At 34.8% G+C, this 16523-nt stretch overlaps 1 protein-coding gene and 1 long non-coding RNA gene across 6 annotated transcripts in view; one reads left to right on the top strand and one right to left on the bottom strand.

The window, feature by feature from the left end:
- LOC147838189 (uncharacterized) overlaps positions 1-16523 on the top strand; it is a 129220-nt gene that overhangs the window by 48793 nt on the left and 63904 nt on the right. The gene's annotated exons all lie outside the window — the stretch shown is intronic.
- On the bottom strand, positions 1734-14773 carry usp21 (ubiquitin specific peptidase 21). Of its 4 annotated transcripts, XM_087306971.1 has the most exons (14): positions 14439-14770; positions 14075-14325; positions 12165-12344; positions 11741-11794; positions 11527-11644; positions 9137-9251; positions 8365-8487; positions 8204-8268; positions 6507-6610; positions 6326-6412; positions 5513-5591; positions 4559-4666; positions 4356-4470; positions 1734-2388 (listed from the first exon to the last, which is right to left on the bottom strand). In XM_087306971.1, the coding sequence occupies exons 3-14, from the start codon at positions 12318-12320 to the stop codon at positions 2298-2300; spliced, it is 1215 nt and encodes a 404-aa protein (XP_087163097.1). In that variant the 5' UTR covers positions 12321-12344; positions 14075-14325; positions 14439-14770; the 3' UTR covers positions 1734-2297. The 4 variants fall into 4 exon arrangements, with proteins under 4 accessions (XP_087163097.1, XP_087163096.1, XP_087163098.1 ...); XM_087306970.1 differs by having other exon boundaries at positions 6326-6415; positions 14075-14773; XM_087306972.1 differs by lacking the exons at positions 9137-9251; positions 14439-14770 and having other exon boundaries at positions 6326-6415; positions 14075-14265.

The following is a 16523-nucleotide window of genomic DNA, read 5'->3' as shown; positions in this document are numbered from 1 at the left end:
TTTTTTTTAAACAAGACAAATTTTTAAAATACAAATGTATTACATCATATATCATTAAGAAAAAAATAGCAATCAGCTAAAGTTTTAAAGTTAAAAAAAACTCTTGCCTACTATCATTTATTAGACAAAAAACAAATTGGCCAGCACATTTAACTGTCCTTAGTCACGATTTGGCCATTTTAATAAAAAAATTATTAAAACATAATAATAATAATAATAATAAGAAGAAGAAGAAGAAGAAGAAGAAGAAGAACAATAATAAAACAATTATAATGAATTCTTCGGAATTTTTCTAGTCTCTTTGGTAAAAAAAGTACATTTGAAAATTCCTGGATATCAACAACAGCCAAATAATATTCAAATTAATTTAATATGCTCAGCTTTTGGTGCTTCACGCCTTTTTATTGCTCATTTTTTTCAGAAATAAGGTCCAAGATTTAGAAAAAAGTTACCTGTAAAATGGTTTCTCTGTTTAAAAACAAAACAGTAGTGAAAGAAGACTTCTCTTACATCAGATTATAGTCCCACCGAAGCAACAGAGGACGTTTGGTCTTAAAGCCTTTTTCGATTGATTATTTTCATTACTTATGATGGCATAACAGTCAAAATAGGACAAATGAGCTCATGTATAGGACAAATTCTGGACCTTTGTCAGTGAGGGGTGGGTCTTCCGAACCCCCCTGGCTAAAGGCCTGAAGAGTTAGAACATGTTTTATGCTTAAAGTAAACATGTTTTTAATAGAATTGTGGCTGTAAAAGTGCACCTACAGGTGTTTCAGGCGCAGGTCAGATTTTCTCTAGGTCATTATTTAATTTATTTATATGAATTTAGCTTGAGGACTTTATGATTGTTTATGAACGTCAAAAGTGGAAATATTTAGAATATTTAGAAATATTTGACTGCGTGTCACCGCATCTCAATTGACATAAACGACAATATAACTGAAGAAATCCCCACTGTGCTGAGTGAGAGCGCTACTGACCAGCGCATCATCGATGAAGCTTGCCCAGGCCCCAATGTAATGTGAGTGCAGGCCGTCGGGGGAGACGGGAGGGGGACAAGCGTGCTTTAGCCCGGTTCAAGGCAACTGTACATAGTGAGAGTACACCTTTAGCCTAGAACCTCATGGATAGGGACATATTTTCATCTGTTAGGAAGTACATAACTTTAACCTTACCCTGTTTGGCAGTCTTTTTGAACATATCTTCAATATTTTGCGATAATGACGCCGCTGCCTACCTTTTCTGCCTCTCTTCTCTTTTCGCCTCTTAGCATTACTCTGTATGGACAAAGAGCATAGTTCTAAGCTCTTTGGTATGGATGTCGCATGAAACATTTAAATATGACCACTCATTGGGTTATGTCCCGTGACTCACGGCTTTGAGGCTCCATGGGCCAGTTATTTAAAATGACACTTAATTACAATATATATTAAATATAAATATAATTATATTAATTATATAATAAACATATAATATAATATAAATTACATAAAATAACTAAAAGGACAAATTATGGATTTTTTGGCCGTGGGTGGTGGTTCGTTCGAACCACGCGAACCCCCCCTGGCTACGGGCATGTTATATATAATGTGGAATCCAGGTCTGCTTTAAATTCATAATTAGAATTATGAAAATAATTCTTAATCAACCAACAACTCAAAAACTGAAAACCCCCGGACTGTAAAAGGCCATGTTTCTTTAATGCAGTGATTAAAGTAAGCAAACTAGAGTTGGATGTTGAAAATATTTGTTTATTTAAGTGTTATAATATAGATGGACAGCAGCAAAATATTTCCTAATAATAATTTTCAGTTTAATCTAAGACAAACATTAAAATGATTTATATACATATATCCAATGACTAAAGAGTCCATTTAAATAACATGAAAAACTATATTATATACAATCAAACAAGATTAGGTTTAACTAAGAAGTTCATTTATGGCACAGTATTTTTAATATGATGGAGGTCCTCATACAGTATGTGTATACTCACACAGTCAGACAAATGTATTATATGATCCATCAACTGTATCAATTCTCTTGTTTACTTAGCCATATTTCCCCACATTGCAGCAACATTCAGATTTTTTTATCAGAGATTAAAAAAATGCATGGAAATTACTGCAAAAATAAAGAATTTGAAACAAATCTATACACATCTACACCATTTTACAACATTTTTATCTAAAAGAACAAATTTTCAAAAGTACATTGCAGAAAGAAGTAAAAATTATATAATTGAACATTTTACAGTGAATGAAATGACATTAAAAACAACCTATTATCTTCTCTCATTTTCGGGAAATATTGCAGCTCTTGAGCTCATAGAAGAGCACATACGCCTGATTGGACTGAAGCTTCTCCTCTGAAATTGCATCAACACTGTGGAGGAAACAGAACAATCATGCTGAAACATTGACTTCTGTCCTATGCATTACAATATCTTTTTTACAAGTTAAGTTCTGAGTGTCCTCAGAATCTGCATGTGAAGTTTCAGCTCAATATACCGCACTGTTCATTACTAGACCATGCTGTAAGATCTTCTGTTTGGGTGTAAATAAAAATACAGAGTTTTTGTGTGTCTTTAAATGCAAATTAGCTTGTTTTTCCCACCCCCTTTCTAGTAGAGGAGTCTTTACAGCCAAGACATGTTGCTCTAGCATTAAAAATAAATAAAATGTAAATAAATTTAAATAAAATGTGCATGCATTTGAAAGCTTTGTCACTTTAAACCTGCATGTAAAAATGTTGCTATGTCTTCTAATGCTAATAGGATTAATAGTTTTTGAGAAAGCCAACATACTGTTCTACTACTCTGTCCTCGAAAACAAACGTATCTCCTCCTAGGCTGTTTATGCTACAAAGCCCAAATTTGGTCAAAATGTGCCTTCTGCATTTATGATTGTTGCTATATCTCCTCCACTCAGATTTATCATCTCTGAATAATTTTTTTTTTTAAATATTACATTTTAATAATCCGGCCATACAAAAAAATTATACAACCCCAACTTTGGCCAAAAGCTGTGCTCTGCATTAGATTTTGTTGCCATATCTTTTCAGGTTTATCAGACTTAAGGTTTTCCAATGAAAAAAAATTTGAGCATTTTTTTCTCAAAATATGGCAAGCTATGTACTCCATATTTTTCCTGATATGGCAACCCATTTTTGCATGTATCCCTTTCGCACTTAAGCATTATATTTTCTGGGTTGATTTATATCACTCATATTGGCAAGTAGCTTTGATGTATCATCCCTAACCTGTCAATTGTCCATAGCAACCATTTAAAAAACAGCAATATCTCTACATCTGAACATCGTAGGGACCTGGGTATTGACTCGTTTGACTCATGCTAGCAAATGGGACTTCCTGTGTACTATGCATGGTAACAATGATAAGCTAAGTGCTAATAATGATTACTGTTAATGATTATCGAACTGTAAATGCAAGAAATTCCTACAAAGTATTAGCATTTGATTAAAGATGTACTGTACATGAGCGTTGCCATTCAGCAACTGTTTAGCAACCACCAAGCAATACCATAAACATTTTAGCAACTGCATAGAAACCGCTGTGCTTCCCGCTAACTGCCATTTCCAGTCCTAGCGCAGTCCCGTTGCCTTTCTTAAGCCAACATTTAAGTTCATTAACAAACTCTAGGTTCTAGTTTTTATTATTGTTTATGCAGTGTCAAATAAGAAAAACACCTCTCAATTATATTCATAATCAAATATTATAAACATTTCTCAGTATATAATTACCAAATTACACCACACTCGTATTCATACCAACACATCCACTATATTACATTTATAGAGTTTTAATTATTTTGGCCTTCAGTTTTCAAAAGTGGATAATATTAAAAATAATTAATTTTTCTTCAAGGGCTAAACCTGGGAAAATATGCCATAATATTACATATTATACATATTACAAGATTTGAGTTATTGCTTAAATGGCACTGGGATGACAAAATCAGTTGAATGGGTTTTAATAGGGATATTTTTTGTAATATATATTATATATATTATGTATAAATATTTAATTACTTTTTGTTCCTAGATAAATAGGTTTATGAGGGTGTAATATTATGTAAAATTATGCTGTCTGCATTAAACAGCCAAAACGATCACCCAAAAAATAATAAATAAAAGACAAAAATGTCCATAAGGTTACACAAGAGTTAAATAGACTATAAAATATTAATAAAAATAAATGATCAAATATATATATATATTTTTTTTTTCAATAATACCTCCAACAGGAGCAAATTTCTCTTGGGAGTATATTGTGCCCTTTAAATTCCATTGTTTCTTTGCACATAAAAGGTCAGAATAAAAGCTGCATTCACCATGAGTCATTATAGAAGCACCAGCCCTCCTCCTCTCGACATGCAGCCGTGTAGTGACCCATATTTACAGTGCCTGAATGATTGCACACTGCATACAGATCGTACAGCACTGGACCTGAAAGAAAGCAGTCAGCCATGCTAAATGAACCTTCAAAACATGACCCTATTCAAACTTCATCGCATGGCTGTATATTTCCACTCACCACAGTCAACAGGTCCAAACGGCCCCAAATCCAAAGCCGTCAGGGGGAAAGAGACCGGCACTGTGCTTTTAGAGATTGAGAACCTAGACATGGCGAACCGATTCAAGTCTGGGATAACCAGTTAAGTTACATAATGCAGGGGTTCCCAAACTTTGCAGCCCGCGACCCCCAAAATAACAATGCCAATGACTCACAACCCCCCAATATTCTGTGAGGTAGTTATAAACATATAAGCCTTGCAAACAACGGTGCACACAAACTAATAGCCTCAAGTCTATTTATAGTTTCATTTTGGAGAACGCCACTCGGAGACCATCCTCCATGTCCCGAGTCCTGTAAAGGTGTCAGAAAGTTTAACCTAGTGCCATAAAATCAATCTGCTGCATGTGATTGCTGTGTCTTTAATATAACGTAATCACTCCAGTGTTGCAAATGTTTTTTTTTCGAAAGGCTGATGGCTTTTTATTGGCATGTCGTTTTTTTATGTTAATTATTTACATGTTAACAATGTTACTGTTAACTACAATGTTGTTCTTCAGTAGGTTATGGGTAAGATATGGTAATTCTAATAGTTTAATAAAATGAATTTGATTTTGGTAAATCGCCAAGTGACCCTATCCCCACCAACCCAATTAATTTTTTTTTTTTTATCAATTCCTGATATACTTGGCAAATGGAGATCATTGAGAAAATGGGTTTGGTCTGAAGCAACACAATTCTTACATTTTTAGGGACAAATTAATTGTATTATGTTTAATCCACCTAAAATTGTAAAAAAAAAAAAAAAAAGATTAAGTTAAATAAATTTTTGTTTGGACAACATGAAGGAATTGTGTGGAACCCAGCATTTTTCACAATATACTTGGTCACATGACCATATGCTTTCTTTACACCCCACACATATCACATGATCATTAACTGATTAGCTCAGTACTGACTGATTAAAAAGGATACGTATTACCAGGACTCTGGGGAATCTTTGGATGGTCAGTCGTTTTGTGCTTTCGGTGCGACGGTTACACCGCTCACACATCTAGAAGACATACAAATCCATGAGTATCAACGTAATAACACTTTCACACCAGGAATTATAGCTATAACAATGATGAGGATGATGATGATAATAATAACAATTTCTGTGTGGAGTTTGCATGTTCTCCCCGTGTTGGCGTGGGTTTCTTCTGGGCGCTCCGGTTTCCCCCACAGTACAAAAACATGTGGTATTGGAGAATTGAATAAGCTAAATTGGCCATAGTGTATGTGTGTGAATGAGTGTGTATGGATGTTTCCCAGTACTGGGCTGCAGCTGGAAGGGCATTTACTGTGTAAAACATGTGCTGGATAAGTTGGTGGTTCATTCCGCTATGGCGACCCCTGATTAATAAAGGGGCTAAGCCGAAGAAAAAGGAATAAATAATAATAATAAATATATCAATTTTGAAATATTCTACATTTAAAATAGTAGATGTCAGCTTTTACATTGTTAAAACACAACTTACAGTATAAATATCACACCTCTAATGTACTAATGTACTCTAATGACAACAGTGTGCTGACAATCAGAATCCTCTAGCAAACTTGAACAAGTTTAGGAATTTAAAGCAGCAGATGAGTGTGATGTATTTATAATAAATCAAATGCTACTCTGCATTGGTATGGATGCTAATATAGTTATTATTATTTGTTATGGTTACTATTATTAAAGTAAATTATCCTTATATGTCTATTTAAAATGCAAGCTAACTGGATATGCTGTTGTTCACTTACCGGTGAGTTTTCTTTATCGAGTTTTTCCTCTTGTGAAAAGAGGTCTAGACATTCTCTCAGTGTGACAGCTCGGCCGTAATCACTTTTCTGCTACATACACACACACACACACACACACACACACGAATGACAGACTGTCCAGAAAACAGCAGAAGGTGAGCACAGGGCCTGAGAGTGTTACCTTTGGGATGGGGAGTGACAGGTCACAAAACACATCAAATGTGTTGGAGTAATGGGAACAGACTGAACAGTGCAGGGAACTTCGCAGCTGACCAGAGAACAAATCTGTGACAGAACAGCAAAGATATTTGAGCAACAGGAGGTCTGGGTTTTATTATCAATATTTCAATATATGACTATTTTAACAGAAGTAAAAGATGAAGAAGAAGAAGAAGAAGAAGAAGAAGAAGAAGAAAAATGTTTCCAATCAAAACAGCAAGTATTTTTTTCAACAGGGTCTAAAACTTTTCAAATTTATGTGTTCAATAAGCAATATGTTGAACTACAAATGTTGATTGCTTTATTTTAGCCGCTTCATTTTTGATTGTTTTTAAATGACTCATTAAAGCAGGGGTGTCCAAACTTGGTCCTGGAGGGCCAGTGTCCTGCATAGTTTAGCTCCAATGTCCTTCAATACACCTGACTTTTCATTTCCAGTATACCTAGAAAGAGCTTGATTAGTGGTCCGGGTGTGTTTAATTGAGGTTGGAACTAAAATATGCAGGACACCAGCCCTCCAGGACCGAGTTTGGACACACCTGCATTAAGGTATAAAAATTAACGAGAAAAGTGAAATTCATAGACAAACTTTATAGTGGCTTAAGAAAGCCTAGTCTGAAAGGTTAAGGTATTCTGAATGGTTGCTAAGGTTTGACTGGTTAAGGTGTTGCTAGGCAGTTGCTAGGGTGTTGCTAGGTGGTTGATAGGGTATTCTGAGTGGTTGCTAGGCGGTTACCAAGTCATTGCTAAAGTACTGAGTTTTCTGTTCTGAGTAGTTGCTAAGGCGTTGGTAAAATGTTTCATGTGGTTGTTAAGATGCTGCTAGGTGGTTGCTCGGGTGTTCTGGTTAGGTGGTTGCGAAAGCATTACTTAGGTCTGATTGGTTGCTAAGGTGTTACTGGGCTGTTGCTAGGGTGTTCTAGGTGGTTGCTAAGATATTGCTAGGCGGATGTTATGTGATTATTAGGGTTAGGGTTAGGTGTTATGAGTGGATACTAAGGTGTCAGGTGGTTGCTGAGGTGTACTGAGTGGTTGCTAGACAGTTGTTAGCATAAATTACCATGGTTCTAGTATGTATTAGCATGTTGCTAACATGTTTTTAGCTTAAATTAATGTTGTTAGCATGGTTCTAGTATGAATTAACATGTTGCTAGCATGTTTTTAGTATAAACAAGCATGTTGTTAGCATTTAGTATGAATTAGCATGTTGCTAGTATGAATTGTTTTTTTTTTTTATGTTTATAGTATAACAGTATGTTGGCTTTCTCAAGCAACCATAATTATTATAAAATAAAATAATATATGGGTAATAATAACATATAATAATATAGGGTAAAACATATTACAAAACATATCAAGCAGCTTTACCCCCACACATATAAACAGAAATGTTTTAGATGTTTTATTTTACTTTCACTGAAATACTCTTGTAGTTTATATTAATAGTTGATTGATTTTTTAGTTTTAGTAAAATTGAATAACAGTTTATTTAGCTATGAATGAAATATTTAGTCAGTTTTACTGTTGAATGCAGTGATGAGGTAACTTAGAGTGATGTTCTTTGAAGATCCTCCAGATGGCGCTTATAGATTCATATAAGCAAATAAAGAGGTAAACCCGAACCGGTATTTGTTTAACCAATTCAGTAGTGCTACTCACCAACAATTTTACTGTCATCCCTGTCCAGATGCCTCTGCCACATCGCAAAGGCCTCTTCTGAAATCCTGCAGGCGAAAACGAGTGATTTAAGAATGGATCTGAATGAATCCAGCTCAGATTGTTCGTCTAATCAGGATCGGTCGCTTGATGGAGTAATTTACCTGAATCGTGTGTATGCCGGTTCCTTCCTTTCGATGACTGCCGGACGTTTGGATGGACGACGGTTTATTTCTGTATGGAGCCTGTCCAGAAGGAACCGCAAGAACTCCTGAGCATCTTGCTGACTGTAAGAGAAAGACATGATGGAAAGTACAGTGCTCAGCATATATAAGCACACCCCTCAGAAATCTATCTTTTAAATTCATAATTTTAGTAGGAAGATTTGCAATATTATATTTGCATATACATTAGATTAGTCAAAGCCAAACAACTTACAAAATAACTTACAATAACAGTCCAAAAACCAGTACACCCAAATTTATATTATAGAAAAATATTAAAAACAAATTTTAAAAAAGAGGAAAAAATCAAGAGAAGCAAAAAAATTGAAAAATTTTGTTGAAATTTTGTTTTAACTTTCTATTTTTAAATGGTGAATAAAATATTATTTCAATAAATATATTTGTTTAATAAATCTGTTTTGTTTAAATGCACCAAAATGCATTGTCTATATTCACTGAGAAATTGATACAAATATTCATTTTCAAAATGGAGTATACTCAATTATGCCGAGGTCTGTATCTGATTACAGGATATAACAGTTAGAGTATCTAGAGTAGATATAGTAGAAATATATCATTCATGAATAAAAATTCTGTCAGTTATGATAGCTTTTTAGCTGATTTCTTTATCGAGAGCAACTTACAAATGAGGAAACGTTGCAAATTGTCATTATTGTGTGAATAGTATAACACTGGCGGATATTGAACTAACCTATAGCCACTGAAGTAAGGCACAGACTCTTTAAAGACACGATAAAATTTCCCAGGATTCACTGTGGTTTCTCCAGCATCACATTCCCATAGGCCAGCCAAAACTTTTGAGAATTCTGCAGAAAGTCATTAACAAAAATCAGGCAAAAGTGTTGCTGAGGAATAGAAGAGATGTTTGATTTTAAAAGAATTAAATTAGATAAAATAATAAACTAAAGCTGAATACATAATCGGTGCTATTCAGTGTTGTTTTAGTGTCAATGCAATCTGTTTTAATAATTTCATTAAAATTATATAAAATTGCTTAAAAATATACAAATTTAGATTAAAAAAAATGTTCAATAATTTTAATTTTTTCTTCTTTAGTTTAAATATTTATTAACTTTAATACTATAAACTTGTATACATTTTTGTAAAGTACTGTAGGCCTATTTTAATGGCTAAAGAAGCATATCGGTTTAATTTTGACTTGTAAGTTCATGGCCCTAAAATTGAAAATCTAACCTGAAAACAAGTTGGTAAAATAGGCTAAATAAATAAATGAAAGGACGATTTTTACCTTTAAAACTATAATAAAAGTTATATAGCCTTTTGAGTTGCATGTTATCCATGCCAAAATGTAACAATTTTTCACTGTAATAACTGTGAGTTTCTTTATTTTTTTTTATTTTATTTTTTTTAGGTATAGACAGACTGTTTTTGCTACACTAATGCTTCAAAATGTAACTAAGTAACACATTTAGCTACTTAAAAAATTGGCTAGACTGTAACATTTAACTTTTTCCTAACACTGATAATGGTTGGGTAATGAAGCATGATGACTCGGTTATGCTGATTTCACTGTATTTATTTACCTTAATTATTAATAATGGGTTAGCTTGGATGTGTGGGCATAGTTTGACGTCTTTACCTACAACTTTAAACATTTATTTTATTTGAAATAAGACAGAAAGAAAAAGGGAGAATAAAATATGATTTAAAGCACTCGTTTGGCGCTGAAGCAATGATGCGTCTTCATTCATGTAACTGTATCCTTTCATTATAATCAGTAATAGCGAAACTGTGCTTATTATTGTTACTATAAAAAGTATATTACTGCCTTAACTCAGCAACTTAGGCAGTAATGCAAAGTAATAAGTGAATAAATAGCCTAAATGAAAGGAACCAGAGAGACCAAAATCAGTCAGGTCTCAGTGCCCCCATATGGGATAAAAAAACGCCCCCCTCAGTTATGACATCCTGGCACCGGCTCTAGAGTCAATGGAAAAGCGGTTGTTCCTTGCGCCACCTGGTGGCTGTTGCATGAAGTACAGAAATTTTTAGTATTTAAAAAAAAAGTATTTATTGTACTTTTGGTTTAGTACTGCAGTACTGCTTGTGACTGCGCGTGAAGAAACACGCATTCTTAGCAGCCATATCTGTATATATTCATTCTGTCATTTTCTTTTTAGCTTAGTCCTTTTAATAAGCAGGGGCAGCAACAGAGGTATAACCCAGTACATTTTTTTTCGCAGCGGATGCCCTTCCAGCCACAGCCCATCACTAGGAAACACCCAACCACTCTCATTCACACGCATACAGTACGGACAATTTAGTCTACTCAATTCAACTGTAGCGCACGTCTTTTGACTGTGGGGGAAACCACTGCGCCACTGTGGCGCATTGTTTATATATTTTTTATATATTTAGATAGTTTTATTTTACTTATTTTAATACACTAAGTTAAATATATATTAGAAAGTCTTATTTGTAAACTAATCTAAGTAAAAACACTTTCTTTAAAAATAAGTTTATTATATATTCTATTTCGTTGTATTTTAGTTTACATGTATTTCAGGTAATACAAATTTTGCTGATTGAAATAAAATAACTTTGTTTAACATTTAAGGCAGGGGTCACCAACCTTTATGAAACTGAGAGCTACTTCTTGGGTACCGATTAATGTGGAGGGCTACCAGTTTGATAAACACTTCTCAAATAACAAATTTGCTCAATTTACTTTTAATTATACTTCATGTTTTTGGTAATAATTAATGATATTCATCCATGTGAAGACACTGATCATGTTAATGATTCTCACGAAAGTTATCAACAATGATTTAACAGGGTAGGTATTTCCTGTATTTAATGCATCAATGTGCAACTTATTTTTATATATCTCTGCAAATATTTACATTTTTAAATGATTACTTCTATATTAGATGAAGCTTATTGGTAAGTGGTGCTATGGTGAGCTAATTTTAGAACAGGCCTGCGGGCAACACATGTGATCCTCCATGTTGGTGACCCCTGATTTAAGGTTTTAGTTAACTACAATAACTCTTTAGTTGCCATTTTTAACTCAGAAAACCCAAACAATGAATGTTTAAATGGATGCAGAAGTATGCCTACCATCCATAAGCACAGGCTCCTGGTTGGAGTGTTTGTCTTGAACGTAGGCTCTCATCAGACAATAATCCCGAAGACTACGAGTGTGAGACAGACACTGCACAATGGCATTAAGGAAACACTACAAACAAAAATACACAATTAAAATACTTTTTTTTTTTTTAAATGGGGGGCTCAAACATGACCATTACAGATAAATTTGTGAATGAGAACATACAGTATTTTCCACATTCCTCAATCCAACTTGTCCGTTCCCCAGCTGCAGCTCTCTCTGTAGAAACAACAAATGTGACAGCAAATCACTGTCAGTTTCTTGCTCAATTACATCACAAACGCTGTCAGCTTTGCCATTTACTGCCCTCCTGCAGTGACTGAGCATCCATTTATAGGCCTGTGATCCAATTATATGAGGGAGACACTTTCACGTATGACACCAAGGTTAAGACCAGATATACTTAACTCACCGGAGAAGCAGAAAAGGCCTCACACAGGTGCCAAAACACATGCAGTTTTTACAATTAATTATTCATTCGCTCAGTGGACAAGCTAAGCCTTTTGCTTCCAGCATATGAGTTGACAGGGGAGGCTTATATATAATTTATATCCCATTAATGTGATGCGCCAGACAGATTGAGTCTCACCTCTTTATCAGTCACCAGCAGCAGTCCCATGATGGACGTGTACAGTACAGATTGGGAAATGTCCACGTTTTCTGGCTGAAGGCCATTTTGAGTGACTAGGGTGCGGTACAGGGCCTGACACGAGTTGTCCATTGAGGTGGATTCAGCTCTTGGCATTGCCGCGCAAGCCCGCCAATGAACCTGTGAACGAAACGAGCAACGGTAAAAACGACTTTACTGTTTGTCACATTGTCACAAAAATGAGATCAATGAAAATCACTGCTTTTGCTAGAATGCACTGGAGCATTAATATTTTATTATGGTCGCATTGTTTGACAATATGACAGGTGTGCAACCGTTAGATCTTGACTTTTCATTGTCAATACAGGCATTTAAAAAGTAGTAAATTAACTCAGCTCAAAAAGGCATACAAACTGCTTTAAAATGCTTTGACAGGCCCATAGCCAGGAGGGGGTTCGGGTAGTTCGAAAGACATTAATGCAGTGCTTCTTGTATAATCTGAGACCTGCTTTATTTTGGAGTTCGCTGATTTTTGAAGAAAACAGACCTTAAACACGCTGATTTTGTAATGGCATACAGTTCACTGCTTTCCTTTAGCATACTTCCACATACACCCTATTACTGGAGAAAAGTGTTTTTAAATCGAGTATAGAAAGTGATAATTTGCTGAATTTGTTATTTAATTAAGCTTACAGAGTCATAATTTGCCTAAATCTGTGTTCAGTTAATTAATATTTGTGAAATTTAAAATGATTATACGAAAGTGATCATAAAAAAATGATAATTTGCTTGACTATATGTTGTAAATTAATTAATTGATTAGATAAAACACTGTACAAAGCTGTGCAATATAAAAGGTAACACACAAATAAAGCAATTAATACAGAAAATGCTTCATATGAATATGTGTTTGTATTTTTAGGGAATATAAAGCTTTAAAACAGTAAATCTTGTCTCGGAAACATCAGATCTTGTCTTGGAAAATGTGTGTGTGTGTGTGAAAGAGAGAGAGAAAGTGAATGAAGCAAGACAAGTCTGTGTGGATTAAGTGCGCACACACACATGACGGCCCTAAACAATATTTTTAGCCAATTGGCTTTCTTATGTTTACAATCACTCACATTGGTTGGTGATTATTGTTTGGCGCGCAGTGAGCAGCGAAAATAAATAACGGCATCGTGGCCAAACCTTAATAATATTTGTATTTTCAAAATGGTAAAGAGGCAGTCAAATATATTTTCATTATTTAAAACAACGGCTGATCAAAAGAGATCTCAAGAAGATGTAACTGTACCCCTGGATCAGGATAATGGGAGACAGAAGCAAAACAATCTCAAGTCAGCCAGAAAACATGACAGAAGAGGTGACTGCGGGCTTGTCTTGAAGATTAGACTGTCATTTAATTATTATTTTTGCACTTTGCACATAATAGTGAAATGAACTGAGGATCGTTCATACGTTTTATGTTTGTAACTACATGATTTTATTAACCATGACTGACCTATAACGTTATATGGCACAAAATATTAAAAGACTCTTTTTTAATTAAAAAAATATTAAAAGTGCTCTTTTTTTGCATTGTCACTGTTTAATGAGGTCATGTTACAGGAAAACTGAAATTGTTTGATGGACATTGATCACGGTAATTTTTATTTCCTGGTTTTGTTCCTGTAATTATTCAGTTACAAATTAAGCACTGGGTATAATCATTTGTCTAGCGAAAAAGTTAACAACAGCCAACAGAAACAGAAAACCAAAATGTAGTTACACTAACCCTATTAATTCATCTAGAAATTATGGTATTTGTTCTAAAACCGTGGTTTTAAAAGTGATCATCAATACACCAACTGCACTGTTATATAATCAAAGCACGATTCATTAATGTAAGGGATAAATATTCGTGTACTCACCCTTAAAACCCCAGTTTGGTCTGCAGTAACTGTCAGATTGATGGTCAGTGAGCGCCAGTGTGTCTATCCAAACATCAAGCGTTTCAGTTTTACTGTGGTCTCATCGCACCTGCCGTTCACCTGTCTGTCCTGTCGCTGTGTCTATGAACGGCCTTTAATCACGGCTAATCTTTCCTAACCTAACCTTCTATAATTAGCCGTCTTCGCCTTTGCTTAAGAACAGCTTTGACACTGAGAGGAGACGCTACACACTACTCACAGTCCCTTTATTAAACTAAAGTTGAGAGACATTTGATGAAAATGACTGAAATGAATTTAAAATATGTCAGTTTGTATGTTTAAAGAAGTAAAATATAGTTCTTACCCTTTATTAGCGAAAACTGTGAGGTCACAAATGCTGAATCTCGTTAGGGGAATGAAAAATCTGCCATCATTTACTCACCATAATATCATTCAATCCTTTTAGACTTTGTTTCATCTTCATAAATGAAGGTATTTTTAGGTAAATCAGAGAGATTTCTATCCCTCCATTTAGTCATATCAAGCAAAACTCGACACCTTAAAAATAAATGATGAAGTCTAAAGAGACATGATTTACTAAGATTGAAAGTTTAATGTTGGCTTTTATTTAAATCCAAATATAGAAAGAAGCTCAACAAAAAACCCTTGACATGAGGACAAACCTCATTGGTTCTTGCTGAAGCTGTTATACCACGTGACACATAAGAATGAACCTCATTGGTTCACATGTATCAAGCAAGTATGTTAGAACAAAATTCAATTCAACTGCTTTATTCATGTTGTTCTTTTTTTTATATCTTCTTATCAATATTTTGAAGCATTGGAGTTTTAGCTGAACAGACTTTTAGTGAAATTCTGGACAATGGATTATTCCCAGAACATCAAAATCAACTGAAGGTGGTAGATCTGTCTCTACACCTAGAAAGATCTACCGTCTTTCTCTGGCACCTAAACTCTGGAACAGCCTTCCTAGCACAGTTCAGGAAGCAGACACTCTGTCAGTTTAAAACTAGATTAAAGACGCATCTCTTTGCATTAGCATACAAATAAAACACAAAAAAATTCAAATGCTCTAAAAGATTGTTGATCTGCATTATTTAGGGCAACCGGAGCCGGGAACACTTCTCTAAAGACATTATAGTTTGAACGGCATCTACGCTTCTGTTAGTCTGTTTTTATTATTCCCGAGGTTTCCATAATCCTGGACCAGGCCGTATGCTGAGCAGTTGCTGTGGTAGTCATGGAGGAGTGGAGAGCATGAGACTGATTCCTGTAAGACCTCAGTGACAGACAAGTTTTCGCGTTGATCGTGAAGGGCTAGTCTGTACACTAGCCAGTGACCTCTCCCACCTGCAGCTTCCCCACGATGGACATCCAGCTTTCTCCAGCCCCACGTGCCTAGACTGCAGCTCTGCACAGGAAGTTTGGGCAGAGGAGAAGTGGTCATGCCCAACAGAGCCTGGTTTCTCTCTAGGTTTTTTTTCCTTCACTTTCGTCAATTGGTGAAGTTTGTTCCTCGCTTGCTTGGTTCGAGACTTGTGGAGCTGGGCATCGATGGATTTGCTCTTCAGTGACTCTCAGCAGTGAAAACTAAACCCCACTGAACTGAACTGAACTGAACTTTAACTTTGAAAACTGGACTGACAGTTTCAATTTACTATAAACTTAGTGTAAAGGTGAATTGAATTTAAAAAATCTCTCAGATTTGAATAAAAAGATCTTCATTTGTGTCCTGAAGATAAAGCTACTGTACCATCAAAATGTGTAATTTCTCTTGTAGTGGTTTTGTGTATAATTTTTATATTTATCGTAATATTTGTAAACTTTATCTTGTAAAGTCAATATTATATTACAAATGTACTTATAATAAGGTAATAATTTAATAAGAAATAAATGCCTACTTCTGTCCTGTATTCAAATATGCCAAAAGTAAATGTCCCTATATTAAACTTTCAAAAAACATTATTTGAGTCGAGTAGTATCTTAGTATTCATAAAAGGGTTGGTTACAGTAGATTTCCCTGATGACCTATTACTTCTGACAGAATACTGAAATATGCATCCCATAAGGCTACAGCGGAGGATTTGTGAATGGAAATGAAGTGCCCCAACTGACAATACTGATTACATGATAGTAAACATGCAGGTGGATGTAGTACAACAGAAATTCACTCTTACTAACATGGACTAATACTACATAAAAGTCTAGCTATACACTACCTGACAAAAGTCTTGTCGCCTATCCAAGTTTAGGAACAACAAATAATAACTTGACTTTTAGTTAATCATTTAGTATCAGAAGTGGCTTATATGAAAGGCAAAGGTCTCTAGATTACGCTTATTTTACCAAAATAAAATATGCTCATGCCTTGATTTGAATTTTTTTTATAAGGACAGTAAGGTCTGACTTTGCTTTGACAAAAGTCTTG

Source organism: Danio rerio, chromosome 23 (assembly GCF_052040795.2).
Source record: "Danio rerio strain M-AB ecotype USA chromosome 23, GRCz13ab, whole genome shotgun sequence".
NCBI lineage: Eukaryota > Metazoa > Chordata > Actinopteri > Cypriniformes > Danionidae > Danio > Danio rerio.
Note: the sequence above shows the minus strand (reverse complement) of the source record. Positions and strands in the feature narration are given on the sequence as shown.